Raw genomic sequence first — 24,533 nt, forward strand, 5'->3', positions numbered from 1 at the left:
GTTGGATGAGCCTGTAGTGTGTTTTTCCACTTTAATTTTGGGGGTGACTCCAGATCCAGGCCTCCATTGGTTAATAAATGTGATTTCCATTGATTATTTTTGTGTGATTTTGTTGTCAGCACTTTCAACTTTGTACAGAACAAAGTATTCAATGAGAATATTTCATTCAGATCTAGGATGTGTTATTTGAGTGTTCCCTTTACTTTTTTGAGAAAAAAAAAAAAATATATATATATATATATATATAAAATCTGATTTACATCCAGAAAGAAACAGACGATTTTTCATTTGTATGGTTATCGGTATGGCATAGTTTTTTGTACATCTGCAGTTAAAGTTTACAAGACCAAGACCAAATACAGTTTCCTATGTTAACTACTTCCAGGCTGCACAAAGTCTTTATACGCCCGGACAGTTTGGCTCCTAGTCTGCAGTGATGTTCTAACACGTAACTTCATAGAAGCGCAGCTACATGCAGGCTCGGACTGGCCCACAGGGGAACTGGAGAATCCTCTGGTAGGCCCCTGTGAAGCCATGCTAATGAACAGTACTATTACACTTGATTCACAATTTGCAGAAAAAGGAAAAGGTGTAATCGAATTATTTATTAATAAAGTTAACCATATTAATATTACATAGAAGCAAAAATACATTTGTGTATTAGGGTAAGGTTATTTTTTGCATGTAGCTGAACAGTGGGCCCCAAGAATCAATGTTACTGGTGGGCCTTTGCCAACCCAATCCGACACTGGCTACATGTGATGGTGTAGCTCTGGGAGCGTAGATCTGGCTGTCAGAGACAGCTGAAGTCCCAATAGAGAAGGCAGAGATGGTTTATTGCCCTCTGTGCCTTCTTCATTGCTGTATCCACAGTGCTAAACAAGCCCTGTGCATTCAGTAATAAGTGCTGGCTAGAATGATCTCCAAAAGGCCTAAAGTTAAAGATTACATATTTCCTTTGTATTTTAGGATATATATATACCAAAAGTTTGGACACACCTCATTTAAAGATTTTTCTGTATTTTCATGACTATGAAAATTGTACATTCACACTGAAGGCATCAAAACTATGAATTAACACATGTGGAATTATATACTTAACAAAAAAGTGTGAAACAACTGAAAATATGTCTTATATTCTTGGTTCTTCAAAGTAGCCACCTTTTGCTTTGACTGCTTTGCACACTCTTGGCATTCTCTTGATGAGCTTCAAGAGGTAGTCACTGGAAATGGTTTTCACTTCACAGGTGTGCCCTGTCAGGTTTAATAAGTGGGATTTCTTGCCTTATAAATGGGGTTGCGACCATCAGTTGTGTTGTGCAGAAGTCTGGTGGATACACAGCTGATAGTCCTACTGAATGGACTGTTAGCTGCTTTTTTCTTGCCATAATACAAATTCTAAGTAAAGAAAAACGAGTGGCTATCATTACTTTAAGAAATGAAGGTCAGTCAGTGCGAAAAATTGGGCAAACTTTGGAAGTGTCCCCAAGTGCAGTTGCAAAAACCATCAAGCGCTACAAAGAAACTGGCTCACATGAGGACCGCCCCAGGAAAGGAAGACCAAGAGTCACCTCTGCTTCTGAGGATAAGTTTATCCGAGTCATCAGCCTCAGAAATCGCAGGTTAACAGCAGCTCAGATTAGAGACCAGGTCAATGCCACACAGAGTTCTAGCAGCAGACACATCTCTACAACAACTGTTAAGAGGAGACTTTGTGCAGCAGGCCTTCATGGTAAAATAGCTGCTAGGAAACCACTGCTAAGGACAGGCAACAAGCAGAAGAGACTTGTTTGGGCTAAAGAACACAAGGAATGGACATTAGACCAGTGGAAATCTGTGCTTTGGTCTGATGAGTCCAAATTTGAGATCTTTGGTTCCAACCACCGAGTCTTTGTGCGATGCAGAAAAGGTGAACGGATGGACTCTACATGCCTGGTTCCCACCCTGAAGCATGGAGGAGGAGGAGGTGTGATGGTGCTTTACTGGTGACACTGCTGGGGATTTATTCAAAATTGAAGGCATACTGAACCAGCATGGCTACCACAGCATCCTGCAGCAGCATGCTATTCCATCCGGTTTGCTTTTAGTTGGACCATCATTTATTTTTCAACAGGACAATGACCCCAAACACACCTCCAGGCTGTGTAAGGGCTATTTGACCAAGAAGGAGAGTGATGGGGTGCTACACTATGACCTGGGCTCCACAGTCACCAGACCTGAACCCAATCGAGATGGTTTGGGGTGAGCTGGACCGCAGAGTGAAGGCAAAAGGGCCAACAAGTGCTAAGCATCTCTGGGAACTCCTTCAAGATTGTTGGAAGACCATTTCATGTGACTACCTCTTGAAGCTCATCAAGAGAATGCCAAGAGTGTGCAAAGCAGTCATCAAAGCAAAGGGTGGCTACTTTGAAGAATCTAGAATATAAGACATATTTTCAGTTGTTTCACACTTTTTTGTTAAGTATATAATTCCACATGTGTTAATTCATAGTTTTGATGCCTTCAGTGTGAATGTACAATTTTCATAGTCATGAAAATACAGAAAAATCTTTAAATGAGGTGTGTCCAAACTTTTGGTGTGTGTGTGTATGTGTATATGTATATTTTTTTCAATTCATGCCTTTCCTGAATCTATTTTCAGCATGTTAAATCAGGTCTTTGTTATATTTTTAAAACATTTTGAATTTGAAAATCACAATCTGTATTTCAAAAAAGAGTACTTTTGGACTAGTACTCTCCCCCCTCCCACACCTTAACAGAAGACTGTTTAGTTGGCTCATTCTCATCGCAGGCAGGGTTACCATGAGATGTAACACCTCTTACAATGCCTTTATCTATAGCCGTGTTCCTCAACTCCAGTTCTCAATGCCCCCAACAAATCATGTGTTCATGATGATGGAGTTCTCCCTGTGCCATGCTAAGGAAATCCTGAAAACATGATCTGTTGGGGGTGTGGGGGTGGGCATTGAGATTTGGAGTTGAGGAACACTCATCTATAGGAATAGTCAGGGCAACCACTATACACATAAAATAAGTAGCTGATCCTCTGATAATGGCTGGCTCAGCCAAATTTCTTAGGTTTATTCAGGTTTTGCGGCTTTGTTCACATTTATAAGAGCATATGTTGGCGATCTACACCAGAAGGAGCTCCTGATGTATACTTCTAACAAAAAGCTCTGACATGTCCCACTGTATAGGTGAGTGTGCTCCAATGGTAAAACAAAAAATGTTGGCCGTGCAATATATTTTTATGGTGCCTACAGTATTTTTGGTGAACCATAGCCTGCTGCACTTCTATACTGAAGCCTACAGTATACCAGCCCGAGTGAGGCCAGAGGAACATTCTGTTGGCCACGTCAGGAGACTGAAGTGCTACGGTACATTTGCCGTATACACACTCTCTCTTCTTGGTGTATACTGCTGGCAGAGCCTCTTCTACAGATCCCGGGCACAGTGATTTGTTCCATCGTCTGGCAGATGAGTGGTAGGACTTGAGTTTGATGGCGGCTCCTGTCTTGCTGAATATTTGTGCTTTTGTTGCTGTAGACAGACAATTTGTATCTGTTCCACGCTCCTTTGTCGTCTGCCTGCAGCTACATCTTCAAAGCTCGAAGTTCATTCCATGCCGATTTGCGTCTTGGTGTGGGCTGCCTCACTAATAGCCGGCCAGTCACACACTGCTGGTTCTGATTGATGTTTTGTTTCGGATTTGGTGGCACAATTTGCTAGGGCAACCTTATGTAGTTGCAGACAAATGTAATATCTCTTTGTTAGGGAGGATCTCATTGCGGGGTATTAAGCCTTGGCATGAACAGCGACTAGCATGACATTCTGTTTTCAGCTTTGAGGTACCACTGCTCATCTTTACATAAGTGCACTTACATAATGTGTTATCTCAAACTAAGTACCTCAGTGATGAGTATTTGTATGGAGGCTGATTACTTCCCAAGAGAAAAGTACCAATGCAACTAAAAATCTTAGACTGTTGCTAAAGTTTTTGTTTGTTTGTTTTTATAATTTGACAATCTTTTTCGTTCCTTTTTTTTTTTTCCTCAGACAACACTGACCCATAGGATCTGATTGTTCCATATATACATCCCTTTTAGAAATGGATCTGTGTCTTCGGCTTGTGAGACCGAGCATGTCCTATTCTCATCCATCTTGCGGATCAGATTGGATCAGTCATTAAAGAGGTTGTCCGGTCCAAACGATAAGACTGCAGTCACTGTGTGTGACTGCATACTTATTAATTTCCCACAGCGCATGCACTGTGCACTGCCTTTTCTGCCCCGGGACCGGAGGGGTGTGTATGAGTTACACATACTCCCGGTCAGTGGGCACGGCCTAGCTTCCATACACTTGTATTGAGCGAGGCTGCACCCTCTAGTCGGACACGTCCACTGTGCGACTGCGTCGTGAGACTGGGCGCGGCCTTGTTCTACAAGTTTATGGAACAAGGCCACGTCCACTAGACAGGCCCTGGCCGGGAGTATGTATAACTCATACATACCCTCGGGTCCCGGGTCAGAAACCGGCGAATCCCCGCAGCACACAGTGTTTGCTCTTGGAGGGGGGGGGGGGTGGTCGATTCATAAGTCTGCAATCACACAGAGTGACACACAGAATCATAGAAGACATACTGTGTACTTCAGTTTTCCATCTGTTTTTCATTCCATTTGAACTGAACCATTGAACTGAGTCAATGGATGAGTTCAGATCGTTTACCTGCTTCAGTTTTTCACAAATGAATGAAAAAAAAGCCTGATACAACACGGATGTAAAGCGCTCTGATGTTGATGCGTGTGAAGACTAAAATGGTTGTGTGACTGAAGCTTAAAGCTGTATACTTGTAGTAAGATATGGTGGGGTTTTTTGCGCTCCCCACCCCCCCCCTTATTACAGATGCAATTCCACTGTTGATTAGCACTGAGGTTGGCCTACTCCAGTTCTCCGGAAGTCCAGGTGTTTTCCTAATCCAGGAGCTAAAGACTAAGTGTCTTAGGTCTGAAAGCTTCCTTTCCCCTGACATGTGCTGTTTTCTTGCATCTTCAGTCAGACTATAGTCTTCTTGTCTGCTTTCTTCCAGTGATGTACTCGCCCTGCCTATCTTCAAGCAAGAAGAGTCAAGTCTGCCTTCAGAGAATGAAAACAAGATCCTACCTTTCCAGTACGTGCTGTGTACGGCTACCTCCCCCGCTGTGAAGCTTCACGAAGAGACCCTTACCTATCTCAATCAAGGTGACCTTCAGGGGCTAGCTCTACATTAACGCTATGTGCCCACGATGCAGAAATGCTGCATATTTTTTCCGCTTCTCCCTGGCAGGAAAAATGCATGCGGATTTTACATGAGTTTTTCCCGCCAGGTAGAAGCATTTGTCAAGCGTTTTTCACATGCATTTCCGCATGCGGGTTATCAAGCGCTTTCCAAGCGATTTTAGCATCACTTGGAAAAGTGCTTGACAACTTGGTTACACTATATAAATCCATGCAACCGGCATGGATTTATAGTGTGACCAAGTAATAGTTAAAAGAAAAGAATAATAATGTTAAAAAATAAAGATTATACTTACCTTCCGATGGCCCCCTGTGTCTTCTCCGCTGCGTCCGGTCTGTTGTATGGGTCGCGGTGGTGTGAGGATCTGCCATGATGTCATGTGACAGGTCACGAGACCGCCTACGTCAGCAGTCGCGTGACCTGTCACATGACTAAATGACGTCATGGCAGGTCCTCACACCACCGCGACCCATACAACAGACCGGACGCAGCGGAGAAAACACCGGGGGCCATCAGAAGGTAAGTATAATCCTTATTTTTTATTTTAAATTCTTTTTTTTAACAGGTTCTATGGTACCAGAGTCTGGAGGAGAGTCCTCTGCTCCAAACCCGGGTACCATCCGCACATTGAATCGCTTAATATCTGTGTGCAAATGTGCTGACACGGATATTGAGCGTTTCAATGCAAGCCAATGGCGGCAATTACGCTGCGTGTCCGCAAAATTAATGGACATGCGTATTTTTCCGCAATGATAATCCGCAGCGGAAATTTCCGCAGCATGTGCACAGCACATGCGGATTCTCATTGGGGACCACGGGGCACGTATTACCAAGCGTTAAGCGTTTTCGCTGCGGAAATTCCACGGCAAAAACGCTTGAAAAACGCATAGTGGGCACTCAGCCTAAATGTGCACGATTGCCACATGATGAACACCATGTCAGCAAATATATAGATTTATATTTTTCAAAAAATATTTATTTTAGTTACAGCAAATTGTCCTAATAGTTCGTTCCACGTTTTACTAGTAAAAACGGCATACTCTGATACCTTTTTTAAAATTAATCTGTCACCACATTTGACCCATGTAAGCTATTACTATGTTCTTACAGGTTCAGGGCTGTGGAGTCGGAGCCCATTTTGTTGGAGTCGGTATAAAATATATAATTGGGTACAGTAGTTCAATGCAGTTTGTGGGAAATATTTTTTCATAAGAATTTGGGAAAGTTATGAAATATCCTATAAATGTCTGTCCTATTTTTGATCTAAGGGTCTAGATTTATAGCTGAGACTAGATGGTTGCTCGATTCTAACGCATCGGGTATTCTAGAATATGGATGCGGCCGACCGGGCGCGACTAATCAGCGAAGCAGTATTTAAATGGGTTGTGCACTACTTTAAATTAACCCCCCAATGTATCCCCCCGGGGCCCCTAATGAATTTTGTAATTACGTCATGTTGTCAATACTGCTTGTGACAACATCGCTGACCACGCACAGCCAGCGTAATTCCCCCGGCTGCAGCCGGCTCTTGCTTCCGCTTACATCACGACTATTTGCGGCTGCAGCCAGGGGTCTCCTGTTCTTCGTACCACGGTGAATGACGGGCTGTGGGCGGGGCTATCCCCCATCGTGTCACACCCAGCATCCACAACCGTGTTAGTGAGGACCGGGGAGCGGCGCTGCCTGTGCGGGTACTTCCGCTGCGAGCAGCCGGGAGATGCATCGCCGCTGACCTCCGTGCGGCAGATGAGCCACTAACGGCCGCCATCTTGTTCTGAAATGGCACCCCCTTTTGAAAGTATCACAGCTTGTAAAAGCTTTTTGTAGCAAGACCAGAGTCTTTCAATTCTTGTTTGAGGGATTTTCATCCATTCTTCCTTGGAAAATCCTTCCAGTTCTGTGAGATTCCTTGGTCATCTTGCATGCACTGCTATTTTGAGGTCTAGCCGCAGATTTTCATTGATGTTCAGAAGAGGGGACTGTGAGGGCCATTGTAAAACCTTCAGCTTGCACCTTTTGAGGTAGCCTATTGTGGATTTTGATGTTTGTTTAGGATCATTAACCATTTGTAGAAGCCATCCTCTTTTCAACGTCAGCTTTTTTACACATGGAGTTATGTTTGCATCAAGAATTTGTTGAAATTTCATTGAATCCATTGTTCCCTCTACCTGTGAAATGTCCCCTGTACCATTGGCTGCAACACAACCCCAAAGCATGACTGATCCACCCCCATGCCTAATAGTTGGTGAGATGCTCCGGCCGCGGCCAATCAGCGACGCGGGATTTCCTGGACGGACAGACGGGATAAGCCGATTTATATAGTAGATGAATCTGTGCTACAGTAAATGTATCACTTAAACATGAGCCATGTATGAGGGAGTCGGAGTCATGGAAATTGAAGAGTCGGAGGTTTGGCTTACCGACTCCACAGCCCTGTACAGGTTATAGACTGCTGAGGAGAGTATCCCTGTATGTCTCATATCAGATGTCTTGTTGTGGATAAATCATCTTTTATCACTTTATATAAATGACCTCTTCCAGGGTCTGGGGAGGACGCTGCCTGGAAGATAACTCTGGCTCCAGAGATTATTATACATGAAGGGGAGTTACCAGTGTGAGGTGTAATGGCCGTTCTCTGCTCTCCTGATCTCACTGCAGAGCTGTGTGTGATTATACCTGACACATCTGCAGGATCCTCTCAGCTTCCAGCTCACAGGCAGACAGGGTGTAATATTGTTACAATACAGCAGAGCCAATGGTGGCAGACCACGGTGCCGCCATGGGGCCTGTGAGTCAGGGGGCCATATGCCATCACTGACATTGGCCCCCCTCTACCCTGCCCGACATCACACTTTCAACTGTATCTGCATTGCAGATGGCGATACAGTTGAAAGTAATGATAGAGGCCGCTTTGTTGGCCTTTTTATTAAGTTAAAGGCTGCTGGAAAAGAAATTGCTTATGTGAAAAAGGACTTATGGGTGGGTTCATGATTGGCTAATAAGTTACTTGGAAACACGCAGAGTCAGCCGTATGTGCCGATACATTATGATGGAAGATATCACCAGCAGGAGCTGTCACATTCTTCCCTTCTGGGGGATCATGTCTGTAAGCCATTATGTGTAAACATGAATTCTTCTGTGCATGAATTATGACCTCTCCTCCTCACCAGGGTGGGACGTTCACCTCTGCTCCTATGTACGTGTTCATTACCTCTACTTTAGAGGACGGCGGTTAAGTGTTAACATGTGTATTTTCTATGTAGCGTTGCGTGCACTAAGTCACTGCAGGCAAACCTAATATATTTGTAAGCCCAAGGCTACGTGCAAAAGTGTTGGATTCCTCAACAAGAATGCAGTACTATGCTAGTGAATATCTACAATATATTACACATGCACTAGGGCCCCTCCAAAAATAGAAATCCATTCTGAAGGCAGCGAGAAGCTGTGAATAACTCGAAAGTATGCAGGAAACCCAATAGTTACTTGGCGTACCCCCGGAACCGGCGCCACTAAAAAGTATTCTATACGCTATAAAAGTGAATTTTACGATTTAATTTTAACTTTGCACTAATTACATTTATTGCCAAATCACAGGCAAAGTGATATATGTACAATTATTGGTGTGGTCCAATTGCCAAACTGTCAGGCAAGGTGAGGGAAGGAATAAGTGTACAACAACAGGATGAGGGGGAAGGGAGCCCAGTAACTAGGGAAAGGGGGAGTGGAGACCCCTAGGCAGATCTAATATCACCCTGACTACCCTATCGTCCCTATATAGGTTTGGCACCTATTGCCGAGCAGGAACCTAAGCACTGAATGTCCATAGAGCTAGGCCCTAGATGGTGAAGGGACGGGGTGGGCACTAGTCAGGCCCCACTACAAACTAAAGACGACAAGGTAAACAAACAAAGGGGATACACTTGGCTGTATCTCTCTGGTGTCTTCTCAAGCGAACTGTCCTCCAAGGGCACCAAAGACAAGACTAGCCAACTGCTAGTATTCCAAACCTGCACAGAGGTACATAGAACTATCACCGGCAATTCTCTGGACAAACTGAGCATTTTTAACTACCAAGCAAGGGTGTGTCAATCAGCAGCAGAAGATGGAGGTCGCTGCTGGGTCCTAAATGGAGAAGGATATAACTATACTACAGAGATAAGAGGATCAAGAAGGCGTCTGCAGTTCCAAGCGCAGTGACTTTCTACAGCCGGATCCAGAGCGGCTGTCTGTCACACCTGACACACCTGTGACACAAACAGAGGTTTCAGACTCGGAGACCCCTCTGTACATAGAGTGGTAGTGCACATGTGCACACCAGGGCTGTGGAGTCGGTTAGCCAAACCTCTGGCTCCTCAATCTCTGATCCCAACCCTGACTCCCCAGCCCTGCCTCACTACTGAGCATGTACATAAAGTGCTGCACAAATTCATCTCAACTAAAAGCCCAGATCCTTATATCAGGAACAGTCATTTATAGGACATTTCATAACTATCCCAAATTCTTATGAAAACATTTACAGCACATTTTGCATTGTACTAATGACCCAATTTATTATATATTTTTTGAGTCAGTCTATTTTATACCCACTCCGACTCCACCAAAATGGACATAGGCTACGACTCCACAACTCCGAATCCATAGCCCTGATGACCACAGCTTCATCCACATTTGACTGTCTCTTGTTATCCAATGTGACCCCATTAACAATTAGATGTTAAGTCGCAGTGTAACACCTCAATCTTCATGTGGCACCACCAGTGTAGCTGTAATCTTATCCTATTACTAAAGCTTTTCAGTAGAATTGAGCAAAGAGATTTGCAGGACCCGGGTCTGGCTGCCATGTGAGTATTCTATGGCTGTCAACTACAGCCCTGCGAACCTCCTCCTACCTGCCGGTATTCCCGGCACATCATCTGATTATTCGGCTATACGCACTATCATCGTTGCGAAACAACACACCAGCCCTACTAATCTGGATGAGAGGGATTGCCGGCTCTAGTCTTGCAGCCATGAAATACTCACATGGTCGCTAGGTACCTGCAAATCTTTTTGCTCAACTCTGCTCTGTGATCCTGGGCAGATGTCCATAATTGCTGTTTTTATTTATTTTTTAATAATCCCAAAAAAACACTTATTTCCTACAGGCCAGTCCTATGAAATCAGGATGTTAGACAATAGAAAACTAGGAGAATTGCCAGAGTTGACTGGTAAACTAGTCAAGGTAAGAGTCTTGCATGTCCTTGTGTGTGTCTGTCTTTTTGTCTGGATGTATAGATGTGTATCTGGCTACACTCAACATACTTGCACTTTAGTCCTGTACATCCTTTTATATAGGAGCTGATGGGTATACAACTAAACATGAGGACAGAGCTCCTCTCCAGACACATTATTAGAAGGTGGTCATAATTGTATCTTTAGGTTAAAGGTAATTTTAGAAAATAAATTTATAAAGTGGTGGGCAGAGGATTGCCGCATTTAATGGCTACATAAGTGACTAAATACTCTGATAAGCAGATAGACGGTGTATGGTTCAGTATCGGACAATACTCCTGTATTGGATGTGGGCAGAGAAGTCCTGTGTCTCTCATAAGATATATAATGATCTTGTAATTCTTCATCTAGTTTCCTTGTTTCTCCCCTTGCAGAGCATATTTCGTGTCGTGTTTCATGACCGGCGACTGCAGTACACGGAGCACCAGCAGCTGGAAGGATGGCGGTGGAACAGACCTGGAGACAGAATACTTGATATTGGTAATACGATGACTAAAGATACAAAAGCAAGGCCACAACATAGACTGTCTGGACAAAAGTATTTGGAACCCACACATTATCCAGGAACTTATGACATCCCAGTCTAAACTCATAGGCATCGAGGTGTTCACCCTCACCCCCATTTACAGCTATAACAGCTTCCACTATACTGGGAAGACTTTCTACAAGATTTTGCAGTTTGTCTATGGGAATTTTTGCCCAATCATACAGAAGAGCATTTGTGAGGTCAGACACTGATGGATGAGGGGGGCCAGCTCATAATTTCCATTTTAGTTTATCCCAAATTTGCTCAATGGTGTTAAGCTCAGGCCAGTCAAATTCCACATGAAACTCACCCAACCTTGCCTTTATTGACTTTGCTTTGTTCACTGGGACAGAAAATGGCCTTTCCCAAACTGTTCCCTCAAAGTTAAAAACATATTTTTTTCTAAAATGTCTTGGTATGCTGAAACATTAAGATTTCCATTCACTGTAACTTAGGGGTCTAAGCCAACCTGTGAAAAACAATCCCATAGTTTTCTCACTCTTCTAAAAATTTTTAAAGTTGGGTTCCTTCTTATTTGCCAAACCCAGACTCCTCAATGAGCCTGCCAGACAGAAGAGCGATTCATCAGTCCACATTTCTACTCCACGTCCAGTGGCAATATGCTTTACATCACTCCATCTGACATTGTGCTTGGTGATGTAAGGCTTGCATGCAGCTGCTCATTCTATGGAAACACATGACATTAAAGAAGCACTCCAAATATTTTTTTATTAGCTACAGCAGTGTGCGTGTGTGTTCTGTAGGATAAGTTTGTTAATATACTTACCGATGAGTCTTCCTTATTCTGACGCTCCATAGCGTTACACTGATAAATTTCACACAAAGGCACTGTTCACATCTGTGTTAAGGTTCTTGTTTATTACAATGCAGCGGTGGATCACAGATTCTATTGACTTTGTAAATTATTCCATTTTGGTCCCAGTGATCGTGAAAAAAAAACAACAAAGTGGTACATGCAGCATTATTTTCCTTGCCAATTCTGCGAAAACTGTGATTGGGTCTGTGATGCAGTCCTGAACATAACACATTTTGGGACCTGCACAAGGAGCAGCGATCTCTTGCACTTTCTCCTTGCACAGTGGTGCTCTCATTCACCCATTGTTCTACACAGCTACAGTCAATGAATGTTGCTCTATTGCTGTTCTCTGTGCTGTGGGTTGACTGGAGTACCGCGGTTTAGGAATATATCATTATGGGAACTGCAGCCCCTATATTTTGAGGAGTGGCAGGGGACTGAACAGTTGGCTGCCCACATATTATTGTAATTGTGCCTCTTTGCAAGATATCTCCTGAATCCAAAGTCTTGTTCTTATGTTAAAGGTGTGTTTTGTTTTCTCCCACATTTCTAGATGTTCCCATGTCTGTGGGTATTATTGACCCAAGAGCGAATCCAACTCAGCTCAACACTGTAGAATTTCTCTGGGATCCTTCCAAGAGGACATCTGTCTTTATACAGGTAAGGGGATTCCTGCTCCGTTGTTGGCATATACCTACCACGCTTGATTAATACCACATTAGATGAAAACAGGCCGATGACCGACTCCTCAGACTACATTGTCCCTTATTGCTTTTTTACCATCTGATTCAGCCAGTGTTTAGCAGCTGAAGAAAATGTAACACTCTTGACCAACATATGTAATTGTATAAAGCAGTCAGTATGTATCCGCTGACGATCAATCATTATGGTCAAAATTAGACATTTTATTTGAATTTTATTCAGTGTGTATGTGCTCCCTTATCTTATCTCCAACTTTTTTTTTTTTTTTTTTACTTTGCATTTACACAGCCTGATCCCAACCATTAAATTACTGCTGATCACCTACATGCAACCTATATGCATACCGATTGGTGGTCGTTTAATAGCCTGTTCAAACAAGCCATCTGCACTTGGTGTCTGCAGAACAATCTTTAGGACGATTGTTCTGTGCAGATAAAATATTGCTTTCAGCAGTACAAAGCATGTTAGCTCATGACCACTGGCGCTCCATTCATGTCTGAGGGACTGTACTCTCAGTCCCATGAATGAAGTGGCAGAGGTCCTATGCGCCCATGCTGCTCCATTTGATCCTGACCACACTGAGGAAGAATGGAGGATTAGGACTCCAGTTCTGGTGATTGATTCTGGTCCCAGGGCCCCTGAGCAATGAGACATAGTAGATGTCGATCATTGGGAAAACACCTCTGTGGTCATGAGCATTGAGCCCATGTTTCTAAAGTCTTTTGCATCCAGTGATGGGTTGCTTGCTCAGTTTTCATCATTCTGAACTGGGTACATCTATGATTGGGGAGAAAAAACTCAGATTTCCTTTGAGATGCAAGGAAAAGTGCAATTCTGACTAGTTTGCAAAACGGCACACTTTATCAATTAATAATTACGTTGTATCGTACTGGATTTGTTCTATTATGTTTTCAGGTTCATTGCATTAGTACAGAATTTACCATGCGGAAACACGGGGGTGAGAAGGGTGTACCTTTTCGAATCCAAATTGATACTTTTAAAGAGAATGACAGTGGAGAATACACAGAGCAATTGCACTCGGCCAGCTGTCAGATCAAAGTGTTCAAGGTATGTTGGTTTCTGTAGCCTGCAGCAACTGTAGGGAACGTTCACATCTCTGGTACAATTTATGTTTGCTGATTCGAGGACACGTAAATGACAACACTAATCAGGGTGCCAGGCTGCGCTTTAAGTGTCAGCCTTTTCTACCCAGTTAATTGTATATATCAGTTAATCAACCTGTTTCAACTTAAAGGAGACAGGAATCATATGCAATTATTTTAGGTTTTCTTTTATATCTGCAGTACCAAATGACCTAGGTGCTGGGTTAGTTATCAATTTAAAGCACCACTCCAGTCTTTTCTTTTTCAGTGCTAGAGTGGCGCTTTAAATTTAACTCCCCTACCCCTTCACACTCTCTCAATACAAGTCTGAGGGGCAGAGCGAGGCTCTCATAGGCTTGTATTGAAAAGTGACCTCCATGAAACACTGGAGCTGGCAGCAGGTCACTTTTCGCCGGAGTCCGACCGGAGCAACGCTGGAGGCGGCGGATGGTGAGTATCAGACGGTGCAGGGGAATTGCTGTTAAAGCACCATTCCAGCGGTGGAGTTGTGCTTTTATATTTTTGGGGGTTTTTTTTGCTAAATTTACCATTGCATTATTAAAAATTGTATATAGATGGTGATTAAAAAACACTTTCTATGTCTGCAGCTACGGTTGTTCCCCAGTCCTGTGCTGCCGCCAGTTAGGGTAGTATGGAGGCCCTGACAGCTGACTCCTCTTTAAGAATAGTAGTGCTTGGCAAATGACAAGTTTTGGAAAAATTAAAAACCAGTAATGGTGAATATGTGAATTATACATTCAGCTCTCCGGGGCACATAATCTTGGGTTTCCGGTGCAATAAAGGGGTAGGAGGTGGAGGGGACTTACGTCAGTGATCAGACTTTTCATGCTTTTGCAGAAAAGTGGGGTCCCTGTGAATTTCAGTAGTCAAAGGAAAAAAAACCTAAATATACTATTTGCCTCCTTGGCCTACTCCTATAAACTCCGATCAGGTTTATTTGCTCGGCTATCATCTCTGTTCATTACAGAAGCACACAATGGCTCATTCTAGGAATTTCACTCATGTACAAGGCCACAACTGGTTTGACTGCTATTCTCCCACAAAGACTCTTTGTCATTCTTGGGCTTTTTGTGCCTCAGGTGGTTTCCCTTAATTTACATATAAATGGCAATTCTCCAGTTGTGAACCTTCAGCTACTTCTGGCTTGTAGTAAGTTGTAGTAATTTGACTCTTAGCCATCAAATATTTAGAACGATGGCCCCGTACAGGAATAAGAGCTCATCGCACCATCTTCCACCGGCTGACATCATCGTACAGTGTTTGTCTTTCACTGTAAGTCGTTGAAGATCTTGCCTTGACCTTGAGCACAAATCGCTGTAGAAAGAATCCCAGAGCCCACAGCACTGCACTAGAAACCACAGTACTCTGTAATATGTACCCTGAAAACATCCACCTCAAATCCATATTTCTTGTGCAATTTTTTTGTTCTTTATTAAGCTGAAGTAGTGTCGCAATACTAAACTCCGTTGTAATCAAAGCCCTTTTTATTTATGGAACTCTATAACCTTAAGACAAGTAAAGTTAGTAATTATCCATTTTATAGGTTGTGGGTAATTTAAAGTATTCGGTTTGGGAAAATGTCTGATGAGCAACTCTGCTTTAGGCTGGTTTCACAAGTCCGTGAAACACAGACCGGTCTTGGATCAGAAGTCTCCTGACTTGTGTCTCATGCTTACGAGGCAGTTGGCTCAGGTCTGGAGACCACCGGTGAGGCTGGGTTTTGCAATCTAAGCACAGTCTGTGGTTCACAGATGTGTGAAACCATCCTTGGAGTATGTTGATATGGATTTTTTTCTTAACAGTGGATTTTGAAGCAGATCTGCTTCAAAATCCACATTAAAAACCTCTTTAAGGCTACATTCCCACAATGAGTTTTTGACGCTACGTATTTTTGAAAAATGCAAGTCACATTTTACTCAATGGGTGCAGAAAATCTGCAACATCAAAAGCTTCAACTTTTAAAATAGTCAATTGGATTCAGTGTGAACATACCCATATAAACCTCCCGTATCTGCTGTGTTATAGACCTGTACAATGGTTCACTGGTGGTAATGAGGGCTCCATCCATCACAGGGAGGTCAGGAAAAGTTTGAGGGGGATTCAATCTAGCCACTAAATATTTTTTTTTAAAGATAAACATTTTCTTAAACTTGGCGCATGCTGTGAGGTCCAGTCGGTAAGTTTAGGTTCACGTTTCATATGTTTTGTTCATTGAGTCAAATTCTGATTTGAGTATATAGGCATTACAGTAGTAAGCCTGTCAGTTACAGTCCTTAAAGGGAATCTGTCACTCGATTCATGCTGCCAAAATCACGGGTAGCATGAATCAGAGCCTGGCTGCACGATTAAAGCCAGGTGCCGTATGTATTTCTCTAAAATGGTCTGGTTTGGAAGATGGCGTGGGACAATAGGGAGAGACTGACTAGTCCTGTACGGCTTCTTCCTGCACTGCTGCATGTGAAGGACAGGTCTCTATGTAGACCATTGGAAGAGAGCTGTCTTGAGTAAGTTTGAAGAACCGGCCCTGATGGCTTCTCTCAGCATCTCTGTTTTCTCTGAAACCCTGGACGTTTCAGAGAAAAAATATACCGGGCTGCAATTGTGGCTGCGCTGTGGTTCATGCTGCCTTTGGCTTGGGCAACATAAATCAACGGACTGGTTCCCTTTAAATCAGGGACTCTGGCCTTCCTTGTGCCACCCCCTGAGCTGCATGAACTTGTTAATGGATTCCACTTGTACGATTTTTAAAACAAAATTGCAGCTTAGAAAGGAAAAAAATACAGATCCTGGAATTATACACATGCAAAAATTGAATAATTGGGGTAGTGTGTAATAGAGAAGGTAAGGTAAGTTCATGGCAGTTCAGAAAGAACCAGAGGTTGTGACAGATTGTGTGGCATGCACTATTCATGTTTAGATAAAAACTGCATTTTAGGTTGTATTCACATTTGTTTTAAAGGGGTTGTCCAGTACTTTAGATTACCCCCCCCCTCCCCAATGTATCCCCCCAGGGCCCCTAAGGATTTTTCTAATTGGCTTACATTGCAGATACTGCCTGTGAGCGGCGCGATCACTGGCCGCTCACAGGCATCACGTGACCCCCGACTGCAGCCAGCCCCTACATCCGCTGATGTCACGATAAGTGCTGGCAGCAGCCGGGGGTCTCTGTCTTCCGCGTTCCAGGTGGATGCCAGGCTGTGGGCGGGGTTACCCCCCAAATCTCTCTTCTCTCCCCTCCGTGTCACCCCGGCATCCACCGCACGCTCTGCCTCTCCCCATTCATTGGGAAAGTGCGCGGTGGATGCTGAGTGTGAAGCGGGGAGTTACCCCACCCACAACCCAGCAGCCACCGCGGGGACCCCAGCGCTGAGTCACGCCTCACGTGTCGTGACATCAGCGCGGGGTCACGTGATGCCTGTGAGCAGCCAAGGATAGCGTTGCTCACAGGCAGTATCTTCTACGTAAGCTAATTAAAAAAATCCTTTGGGGCACTAGGGGGATACATTGGGGGGGGGGTAATCTAAAGTACTGGACAACTTCTTTAATGTTTTTTTTCTCTCTCAAGAATCTCTAACCAGAAAACGAGAACAAATTCTCACTCGTTTGATGTCAATTTTAATTTTTAATATCATCGTGCCCAGGACAATAACAAGTTTATCTTGTGAACAGTAGTTTTCATATTTTCACTTCCCGTCCGTAGAGGACTGTTGAACACAAATGTGTATGCCTTTAAGAACTTGCTGCGTGTGAGTCTTAAGTTTAAGACTAAGATATTTCTTTTGTGGGGCTTGCGCGACCTTGGGTCAAGGACAATGTTAGCAGTTCCTTGAAGAATTCATTAAGCGTGCCTTGAGTTATTAATGTAAAGCCTGCCTGTTAATTTAGTTGCTTTAGAAATCATAACATTGTTTAGACCGTGAACCTACTTTGGAAATGGTTTTAACCGTTGAGTGGACAAATGTGATCACTGTACTCCAACCCCCATCATTTTATGTACAGAGCGATTGTACCATAGATATCAGAGATACAGCCATTGTACGGTTATGAGGGTTGATCCAAAAGTAATGCCTCCTATTTACTTACATGGAAACTACAACAGAGCCACTCGCATCACGGCAGTTGTGAGATTTCAGCTACATAACGTCACCACCAGTAAGTTCTTTCGCCAGCGTTGAACAAGAGCCTGCATGCCGCGCTCGTAAAAATCTGAGCCAGCAGAGGCAAGCCACTTTATTCTTTTACACTGGCGATGACAACTTTATTGTCTGGGAATCGTTACTTACGTAATTTATCTTTCATTAGCCAAAGAGTTGGAAGTCTGAAGGCTCTAAATCCGGACTGGCGGATGTGGTAGGACAGTCCAGCCAAATTTGACAATGTGCTCACCGGTCCAGCATCGGCAGGACCTGTCTAGCACATTTTTGCATTGCCCAACATTGCCATCATCTTTTCCAATAAATTAAAGCTGACCTTAAAGGAGTTGGCCACTACTTTTTATGATTGCCCCAATCGATAGACCCTGTGCCCCTAAGTGTTTTTCTAATTACCATCTGCTGTCCTCCTTGCCTGTGAGTGGCACTATCGCTGTCCGCTCACAGGCATCACGTGACCCCATCTGCTGTCCTCCTTGCCTGTGAGCGGCACTATCACTGGCCGCTCACAGGCATTGAGTGACCTCCCCCCTCCCCCCCACTGATGTCTCGTCAAGTGAGGCGTGACATCAGTGATGCTGTCCCCGTGGTGGATGCTGGGCTGTGGGCGGGGTTACACCCCCCCCCAACCCTCCCTGCGTCACACCCGCCATCCGCCGCACGCTTTCTCAATGAATGGGGAGAGGAACAGCACGCGATGGATGCCGGGTGTGACGTGCTGGGTAACCCTGCCCACAGCCTGGCATCCACTGTGGAACGCAGAAGTGAGTCACCCACGGCTGCAACCAGAACTTGACGTGACATCAGCGGGTGTCAGAGCCGGCGGCAGCCGGGGTCACGTGATGCCTGTGAGCGGCCAGCGATAGTGCCACTCACAGGCAAGGAGGACAGCAGGAGGTAATTAGATAAACACTTAAAGGCACAGGGTCCATCGATTGAGGCAATCATAAAAAGTAGTGGCCAACTTCTTTAAGCTCTGTACGCAGGTCCCTGCTTATCTGCCAATTGTTACAGATGAGCTGATCGAGCCACTCCTCATTTAGACATCTGTTTGGGATGCCGGGCTATGGCTTATCTTTCACCACTGTTGAAGCACATCACCCACCACCTCGCTGTGCACCTCACATCCAATATATTGTCTCCATAAACCTTCAATGTCAGTGGATCTCAATGGGTGCAGGTTTTTTTTTCGGCATGGAGGAATGCAGTGACCCACCTCTGTTTTGTATGCCCATCTATGTCAGGTGCCATTTTGGTAGACTGCCCCTCAGATGCCATCTGTCGGACTACAATGAAATTAACAGTACGTTTGCGGAAAGGTTCAACCTTTATTAAAACACCACCAACATCTGACGTAGGTCAGCATAATGAAATGAAATAAAAGGCCTTACTTTTGGAGGAGCCCTTGTATGTATATGGAATATTGTGCATATAGACTAGTCTGTCAGGTAGTTGGAAGTGTTTGTGTTTGTGTGTGTGTGTGTGTGTGTGTGTGTGTGTGTGTGTGTGTGTGTGTGTGTGTGTGTGTATATGATCGGATCCGGTCCTGCGCTACCCTTATTGATGTAGTTTGACACATGGTAAGGTTTTAATACTAGAGTATTAAGGACCATACCGATGGGTACACCTTGTCGTGGTGGGATGGCTGTTATGCATGTAACTAAATACCCGATGTTATTTACATGTGCTATTACTTGCTGTAGGGCAGAAGTCCCCAACCTTTCTGACCTTGAGAGCCACATCCAGCTCCTGCCCCACTCACAGTAGTGACACCCAGAGACCCCTATTACCGGTATGACAGCCAAAGCTTTTCCACTGAAGTCACATCAATGCAGTATACCAAGCTCCAGGGTTTCCTATGTTACCCCCATTCAGATCTGCTCTTCTCACCATCTAGAGATCTGCTCTTAATAGCTGTTTGCTACATCTGGTGCTAATGCAATAAGCTGGCAGACAGTCACAAGCCACACATCACGGGCCCGTGAGCCACATGTGGCTCTCAAGGTAAAGGTTGGTGACCCCTGCTGTAGAGTTATGCTCATTTTTGTTTTTCTTCTTGGGAAATATATTATAATCTTTCTTTCACTTTCTACTAAAATAAGACCTCGTAATTTGGAAGGGAAACACATAATATACAATGGAAACAAGTTCATGCAATGAGTCTCCTAAATGGTTCTGCACTCCCACTTTTAAAGTGTCCATTACCCATAAGCTGAACTGCAATCTTCCAGTTGTTCATGTTTTGGGATGTCCTAATGCTGCCATGATGGAAAATATCAGGGGAAGAAAAGGTTTGGGGATTTTGGATTTCAACAGTTTAATCCTTTTCTTCTCATGGGAGATTTAATATACAAATTGCCTCTTCAGAAAGGAAGGGGACTAGAACGCTAGTGCCACCTATTGGAAATAACAATCCTAAGTGTCAATATCGACCCTTTAACAAGCTTTGCTGTATAGCTTGGGATAAAAGCCAATCCAGAATCTGTTTGCAGACACTGTGTTTCCCCTCCTCAGTGCAAATCAAGAGATCTGATTTGGCTGTATGAGAGGCTTCTTAGTGGGATCTAAGGAGTAACGTTTCTCCTTGTGGCGAGGGACATGACTAGCCTGGCATGACAATGTTAGGTTAAAGGATCAATAGTGACTTTTAGGATCGCTACTTCCAATAGTTGACGCTATAGAGTTCAAGTCGTCTTCCTCTCTGAAGAAGAAATTTGCATATTTAATTTCTCAGAGGAGCATTGCCAGACTTATAAGCCTCCTCACACTGGCATGCCAGGCTTGGCATGTCACTCTTTACAAGGAGAAACGTTGCCCCTTCGTTCTCATGGGAGATAATTCTGACGTGGATTTACTTCCTGCTCCCAAGCTTAGTGTATGTGGGGAGGGCCAAGAGGATTAGTTCTCAGGGGCTGCTAAGGTGTATATCTGCTAATGCCAAAAATTAGATTTTTATTCATTTGCCAGTTGCTACATACTAATTTATTCCATGAGATGTCTCTCATCGATATGTGAATGTCCCACCTGAATTTTACCCTTGTCACTTTCTGCTCCTTCAGAATATCCACGGCCATCCCCAACCCTGGAATCGCATTATTGTGACTTGCAATTAAACAGCAGTAAAACAGTGTTTTGTGTTTTAATACCCTTGCAGCCTAAAGGAGCAGACCGAAAACAGAAAACGGACCGGGAAAAGATGGAAAAGCGAACGCCACAAGAGAAGGAGAAATATCAGCCCTCCTATGAGACCACCATTTTAACAGAGGTGAAAGAATTGTTACAATGTTTCCTATACAGTTGATAATTTGTCACCGTTCTTTTCTAGCTTCTAAATTTGTCTCAGCAGCCATAGACATTAAAGTTGTATTCACAGTGTTCGAGTATCCTTTCTCCAGTAATTCTTCATGATTTTCAGGATCTCTGCTTCTTGTCATTTAATGTGAACAGTGTGTACTTCCAGAGGATACAGGTCTGTCCTCTACATTACATCACATTGCCAGGACAGATGTGTATCCTCTGGAAGTACACAATGATGGTTCTGATTGTTTGTATTGGATCTTTGTTTTTTACAGTGCTCGCCGTGGCCTGAGATCACATATGTCCCAAATGCTCCCTCCCCCGGATTCAACAGTTCACACAATAGTTTTACAATTAGTGAAGGGTAAGTTTTCTCCTTCTTGCATTCTACATATGACTAATGCATGTATATAGAGCCGCAGCCTGGAACAGAAGAGCGCGCAGGATCCGGGCTGTGCTCAGTGTTGCAGATATCCTTTCAAAGCTTGTGTTTATTCATTTCTCCTTTAAAAGCGAAACAGTGTGGCATCATAAGAGACAGTATACACTTACGTGTTTTGAGCTATAACACACAGCTCTTTATAGACACAGGGCCCAATTCATTACTGTTTATGCCAGTTTTATATCATAAAACAGTTTTTAAAAGGTTGCAAAATTTTTGGCAGTGTGGAGCTGCCCCCAAAAAAATGTTGCTACTTTTGGCGTTCTTACAGTGAACAGGGTGTGGTGGCGCCCAGCGAGTTCCTCTTCAGTTATGTCATTTTAGTGGAGTAACTTATGCCACAAATGTTACTCCAGTTCCTGACTAGAGTGGCGTTTCTGGTGAGGTGTACCCCACTCAATAATTGGCGTGCGCCTCTAGCCTTAGAGTGACTGCTAATTTGTACCCTGTAGGACTTGTGAACCCTCACAATATGCCAGGATTGGGCAGTCATGTGATCGCAAGCATTCAATTTGCATACCTGGCCACATTCCGACTAGAGGTGTCCAGCCTCACTGAATATACTTGCATTGAGGCTGCAAACATCTAGTTGGCACATGACTGCATGTATGCAAATCGCATGTTTACTGACACGACCGGCACCGGAAAACTCTTTAGTGTGCAGTGTACGCTGTGAGGATTTAAGTCTGTAATCACATATAGTGACTGTAGACTTGTGCCCAAGGCCAAACAACCCCTTTTAATGAATTTAGCGTATCTTACCCCACTACACTCTTTCATTAAGACTTGAATGTACAACAAAAATCTTAATGAATTGGGGGTGGGGAGGTGGGGCAAAAATGCTAAATTTATATATTATTCCTAGCTGCATCACTGCTCCCCCTACTAAACAAAGATAAGGGACAGGTATGCATCATGGAATAATTAAAACTGACAAATACAGAATTAAAACCCATAGGTGCAGCAACATTATCAACATGGGGAGGGGGAGTGGAGGAGACATAAATGGTGTAAAAAAATAAATCTATGTCTAATAAAGCATATAGATAAATTGGGATCAATAATATAGAATCCAGTAAGCTTCTCTATTTGGGGGACTCACACGTTCAATTACCCCAGTGTTTCGGAATGAAATGATCAGACACTGTTGTAATATCTTTTAATGGACCCTGCTGCGTCTGACAAGTGACGACGAACGCAGGTTTTTCAAGTGCCAGTAGTATGTCCTATATACTGAATTTTGCAGCCCACACATGGTTAAATAAACCACACATATGTAGGTCAGTCGTTGTGAGCTGCCATATAAATAAGCTGACTTTCACAAATCTCCCAAGTGTGAACGGAGCTGCAGTACCCGAGTTGTCCTGCCTCCATATGCTGTACTAGCCGCTGTGGCAACCCACCTGGACTGGTGGGGATCTGATACCCAGAACTCCCATTAATCTGATATTGAAGACCTCTAAGGAGAAGCCCTCTGGATGTTCCATCTATGACAAATTACACAGTTCCTAATGTATGGGTGGTTTTTGGTTGGCAATAGAACCACTGAAACAACAGTAACTTTGTATTTTGGAGCCAAAGTGGTTTTATGCAAGCACTGTTTATATTTTGAGTATAGTCCATTTATATGAAGAGGGTATCTAGGTTTAGTGATCCATAAGGATAATTTCTTCCTTGTTTTCCAGTAATGGTTCTCCAAACCACCAACCTGAGCCCCCAGCGCCCATCATTGATGTAAGTGCACCGATAACCCCTGTTCAGGTACGTATTTGACTATTATTCGATTAGGCCTTAGATTGTGCCATGGCCACACTGTTACACTGCACCTATGGTTGGTGCAATACAGTTTTGATGAGACCTGTAATACCACGCCTTTGCCATAAGAACCCAATTTGTCTAGAAGCACCACTGTGTAGATCTTATAGAATTACATTACAATCTTAAACTGGTTTTACACAGTCCTGTTTCGCAGTCCAAGTAGAGATCACAGGCTGGCTGCAGGTCTCCTGTCCCGAACTCAACAGCCTCATATATGCCTATGAGGCTATCAAGGAGACCTGTGGCCATTACTGATCGTGAGGCCCAGATATGTGACATTGGTGTTAGACTAGTGAGGAAGAATCCATTACAATCAGGCTGTGAGTTCTATTGGGAGGGTGGTTTCCCAGAACCGTTCTGAACAGACATGTCTGCTTGCAGATACTTTAACAAAAATATTAGTTATTACGCACCATTATTTCCAGTGCTCTGTACATGTGAAAAGAGTTGACTACATATATAAAACATACATAAAGTAAATAGACTGGTACAGAATGGTGAACCCCCCCCCCCCCCCCACGAGCCTACAATCTATAGAGTATTGGGGGAAAATTAAGTGGTTTATTAATGCATCAAATCAGTGGACAAATCGCTGTCTACTCCATTTAAAGAGGACATTTCACCAAATTTTTCATGTTGAATTAGACACAGTATGTAATGGTGGATGCAGAGCGAAATCACACACACACTCTGTTGCGCAGAATATTAGCAGTAGTGATGACCGAACGTGCTCACCACTCAAGTGAGCATCGGGGTGCGCTGGTACTCATCCAGTATCGCGGGTGCTTGAGCGCTGTGGTCCCCCCGAATGTTTCGCGGCTGTACTGCAGAGCGAGTACAAGTTGCTTGAGCACAGCAGACATAAGTGTGATTACATCTCACATGCTGAGGAAATGTGCTGTAAGCTATGGGCGTGTTCTTTTTCTGCTGTGTTGCTGCCTGCTTATGATTGGTTAGCATCATGCAGGGAGAAGTACACCCCACCTCCCCCAGTGAAAACCATTTGATAACACTCACTTGAACTTGCCAAAAAGTTAACTCGTTAAGTGACAAATGCTTTGGTTGCTAATTTATCAGCAATATAAATGCGTAAAGATTTTTTTTCCATTA

The 24,533-nt window shown here is 43.7% G+C and overlaps 1 protein-coding gene across 1 annotated transcript in view; it reads left to right on the forward strand.

Annotated features, from left to right (window-relative positions):
* Nucleotides 1–24,533, forward strand: part of TFCP2 (transcription factor CP2) — a 55,126-nt gene that overhangs the window by 11,377 nt on the left and 19,216 nt on the right. Inside the window, exons 2-9 of the mRNA XM_073663239.1 lie at nucleotides 5,087–5,238; nucleotides 10,420–10,496; nucleotides 10,921–11,026; nucleotides 12,443–12,549; nucleotides 13,507–13,659; nucleotides 21,021–21,131; nucleotides 21,439–21,527; nucleotides 23,291–23,366. Of these exons, the coding sequence (XP_073519340.1) occupies nucleotides 5,087–5,238; nucleotides 10,420–10,496; nucleotides 10,921–11,026; nucleotides 12,443–12,549; nucleotides 13,507–13,659; nucleotides 21,021–21,131; nucleotides 21,439–21,527; nucleotides 23,291–23,366 (871 nt within the window). The remainder of the gene's footprint in view (nucleotides 1–5,086; nucleotides 5,239–10,419; nucleotides 10,497–10,920; nucleotides 11,027–12,442; nucleotides 12,550–13,506; nucleotides 13,660–21,020; nucleotides 21,132–21,438; nucleotides 21,528–23,290; nucleotides 23,367–24,533) is intronic.

This window comes from Phyllobates terribilis, unplaced genomic scaffold (genome assembly GCF_046119375.1).
Source record: "Phyllobates terribilis strain yellow unplaced genomic scaffold, ASM4611937v1 Scaffold_2__4_contigs__length_985480577, whole genome shotgun sequence".
NCBI classification, from domain to species: domain Eukaryota; kingdom Metazoa; phylum Chordata; class Amphibia; order Anura; family Dendrobatidae; genus Phyllobates; species Phyllobates terribilis.